General features: G+C 39.9%; 1 protein-coding gene across 1 annotated transcript; it reads right to left on the bottom strand.

The window, feature by feature from the left end:
• Positions 1-2,450: 2,450 nt before the first annotated feature.
• On the bottom strand, positions 2,451-3,655 carry LOC145793566 (uncharacterized). The gene is made up of 2 exons (XM_082876421.1): positions 3,356-3,655; positions 2,451-2,828 (listed from the first exon to the last, which is right to left on the bottom strand). Exons 1-2 carry the CDS (start codon positions 3,653-3,655, stop codon positions 2,451-2,453), a joined length of 678 nt encoding a protein of 225 aa, XP_082732547.1.
• Positions 3,656-4,049: the final 394 nt, after the last annotated feature.

The following is a 4,049-nucleotide window of genomic DNA, read 5'->3' as shown; positions in this document are numbered from 1 at the left end:
TTCATCTGTCTTGCATGCATCGGGCTCGGCGCATCATACTAACTGCATTGTATTTCAATTCCAAGTTGAATACATGTTATCTGTAACATCTCATATGCCATCTTAGAATAGCCGAGCCTATCTTAGTTGCGCTCTTGCATGTGTTGCATTAGCCATCTTAACATGAACTAGGATCATACATTGATTACTAACTAGTTTCTGTTTTGGCTCGGAGTGCTCGGTAAGTGTTTACACTTTAGCATCCTTGCATGCGTGTGAGTGACTGCCATGATAGCATGCTTACCATGAGGCTATGTGCTTATGTGATATAACTACCTGAATGCCTGTGGGTGAAGGTTGGGTTGCTTGAATTGGAATAATTCGTCGAAACCCATGTTTTAGCCTACTTGCGAGTAGCAAACTTCAATCCATTTTCAAAACAAACAGATATGCGATATTTTGTTCCAACATAGGCAATCTAGTCTATACTTGTATGCTGTGCATATCACATAGTAATTCTAGGTTAATAACCGGAATAAGAGCACATGTGTTTTCAAAAACAAGATATCATGCTTAGTAGTGGCCGATCTTTGATCGGGCGGGCGGGGGTGCTCATGAAATGACCTTCCCCAGTCGTACCCAAGTTCCCGAGCCGAGGCAACTTTGGTGATGACGGACACGTGGCCTTAGGCACGAGTTAGGGTTTCCTAAATTCTCCCAAAATAAAATATTTATGTGGTGACTCTGTATCTGGCAAAACAGTCTCTGGTGATTTGCCGGATTTGGACTCTCTGGTGATTTATCGATCTTACATTACATTTTGCGAGATTAGATTCAGAACCGTGACATCAAGTCCGAACTGTAGTGAGCCCAATGAACAAAACGGGATTTTCCCGGGACGTTTGGGGACGTCTACAATTGTTAGCATTAAAGATCTTGGATTATGACCTCTGTAGATATGTGATTGTCACATTTGAATCTTATCTAAGTTAATTTTTTGTATCTATTTTTGATCGGTTAGCTATTCACCTTCCATACATATTATAACACTAGTTATCTGAACATATTATTATTATACAACAAAATATAATTAAACAAATTAAATATGTTCTCATTATTTCTGCTGAACAATTTCAACTCGTTCGGACTTATTATATTCAATTTTTTTTATGTATGTGTTTGGCAAGTGGTTTTGGGCTAAAATAGCCACAAAAAACAAAATAGGCTATTTTAGCCACAACAAACAAAACATCACATCCAATCCATAATCATTACACTATGCTCTCACAAAAAAAGTCAAAAAAGCCAAAAAGCTAAAAAGCCCTTCCCAAACCAAGCTTTTTAGCCCAAGCTAAAATAGCTAAAAAGGCCAAAAAGCCAACCCACTTCCCAAACGGAGGCTTAATATTTGATAAACTTTAATAATTTGAACAAAATAATTTTGTTTGCACATAAATATTTGAACACTGTGCAAATGTTCAATTCTGGTTATTCGAACAAACAAAATCATCCTCCCAATAACTTTACGAACGAGGAAAAAAAAAAAAAAAAAAACAAAGTCCTATTTGTAAGTAGTCAACGGTCATTTTCATTGTTGTATTGTTCCAAAGTAATAATTAGAGTGTCATTTTTTTTTTTTTTTTGATTAGCAAAGAACATTTTATTGATGAAACAGAAGCCAAAGCAACAAGAAAACAACAAAGGGGAAGAAAGAAAAACCAAGTTGGAGAGGTTCTAACCAACACCACCACAACAACAAAAGCAGAACAAACACCAAATTACATCAAAATACCAAAGAGCAAATCTGAGCAACACAGCAGACCAAGAATCCAACCATCATAGCAGACCAATAAACCAACCATCACAGCAGACCATCAACCCAACCATCACAGCAGACCAAATAGCACTAATACTTAGAACCGTGCTGCACCCCTGGAATAAACAACACTAACATTAGAGCCCTGCTACACCCCTGGAAAAACAGCCAACTGAAGGATGGCTGAGAAGATGAATGTTGTTGACCAAATCATGGACGTAATATGCAAAATTCGGATAATGATATTTAGCCCACATAACAACCTTGATCTTAATCTCCTTCTGCAAAGATTGCAGCTTAGAAACAGGTAGAGCCGCCTGAAACTTACATTCATTCCGACTTTTCAAATGGCCCATGAAATAGCAAGAGGTAGAGACAGCCACATCTTCCTACCTATTTTCGAGAACCTGAAGCCAAACCACTAGATTAAAAGACCTTCAACCGACCCAGGCATCACCCAAGACAATCCCCACCAACCGACCAACTTAGACCAGATTTCCCAAACTACGGGACAGAACAGAAGCACATGATCAAGAGTTTCATCTGCTGAATTACAAAAAACACAGGAAACAGTAGTATTGACACCTAACACACCAATCCTTTGCAAGTAAGCAGCCGATTTAATCCTACCCTTCCAAGCTAGCCAAACGAAGAATTAAGTCTTAGAAGGAGAGAAAGAACTCCAGATAAAGGGAGGGACAACATAAACAACCTGATCTGTTGGCTTATTGTACACATATGCAACAAAAAACCGACCTCCCGAAGATGGAGACCAACAAAGCCAATCACCAAAGCTATCTACAAGAAGCGAAGCTGCATCAAGGATAGATTTTAGCCTGGCCACCTCAACCTCCTTCCAAGCCCGTAAAGGCCTTCGGAAGGAAAACACCCACTCATCAACACTGCATCTTCTGTCAAATACCATTCTCAAGGTTTCTTCCTTCTCCAAAGTCAACAAAAAGAGCATAGGAAACTCACCCCTCAAACAATGCCCCCCACCCATGTGTCCGACTAGAACCTGAATCTCTCCCCACTGCCAACCTTGACCACAATATTTGGCAGATAATAGCTCCCAAGTTGAGGATTACTAACAGCAACCGACTATATGTTTTTCCAAAGCCTTGAAACTCTACTCATATCTTCCAAAAAAGGAACCCAGCCCCCTCTAACAGCAGGGTACTAGGCACAAAATAATTTGTTTCCACAATGTAGCATCCTCAATGCCATACCTCCACCACCATTTAGAAAGCATACAATCATGGAATTCCCTAATCTTTCTGATGCCCAGCCCACCTTGGTCCTTACTTTTAGTTACTTCCGACCACTTCACCATATGCAGTTTCCGCCCAGATGCAGAACCACCCCAAGTAAATTAGCCTACAGCCTATCAATTATTTTTGCCACTCCTTCAGGTAGTTTAAGCAGTGACAAATAACATACTGGAACACTTGACAGAACGGACTTAACCAGTGTGAGTCTACCACCATAGGACAACAATTTCCTCTTCTAGGAGGCCAATTTAGACTTAAACTTATCAATAATCGGCTTCCAAGTGCTCACCGTCTTAGGGCTAGCTCCCAATGGCAACCCAAGATAAGAAATAGGTAGCTTTTTACATAAACAGTGCAGTTTAACTGCACTGTCAAACACCAACTCATCAGCCACGCCCATCCCACTGACACTGCTTTTGTGAAAATTGATCTTTAGGCCAGACATGAGCTCAAAACACCTAAGTATTCTCTTAATTGTTAAAATTTCATACCAGTCCGCTTCACAGAAAATAATTGTGTCATCAGCAAACTGGAGGTGTGATAGGACAACACCACCAACTCCAACCTTAACTCCTTGGATTAGGCCCATATCCTTAACTCTAGTTAGCAGAACATTAAGTCCTTCAGCAAAAATATTAAAAAGGAAGGGAGACAATGAATCACCTTGCTTGAGCTTTTTTCCGGAATGAATTCAGGAGTCGGAGATCCATTGACCAATACAGATACCCTAGCAAATGATAAGCATTCTTTCATCCAGCTAACCCACTTGGGACCAAAACCCATATTTGTAAGCATAGATAGCAAAAATCCCAATTCACCGAATCATACGCCTTTTCAAAATCCAATTTTAGGATTAAACCCTTTGTATGAGAATGTTTTCACCAGTCTACCACCTCACTGGCAATCAACACTCCATCAAGGATATTCCTACCTTTTAAGAAAGCAGACTGAACTACACTTACAACCTTAGGAGCAACCTGCTT

This window comes from Camellia sinensis, chromosome 6 (assembly GCF_055761805.1).
Source record: "Camellia sinensis isolate YWXY chromosome 6, ASM5576180v1, whole genome shotgun sequence".
Classification (NCBI taxonomy): Eukaryota; Viridiplantae; Streptophyta; class Magnoliopsida; order Ericales; family Theaceae; genus Camellia; species Camellia sinensis.
Note: the sequence above shows the minus strand (reverse complement) of the source record. Positions and strands in the feature narration are given on the sequence as shown.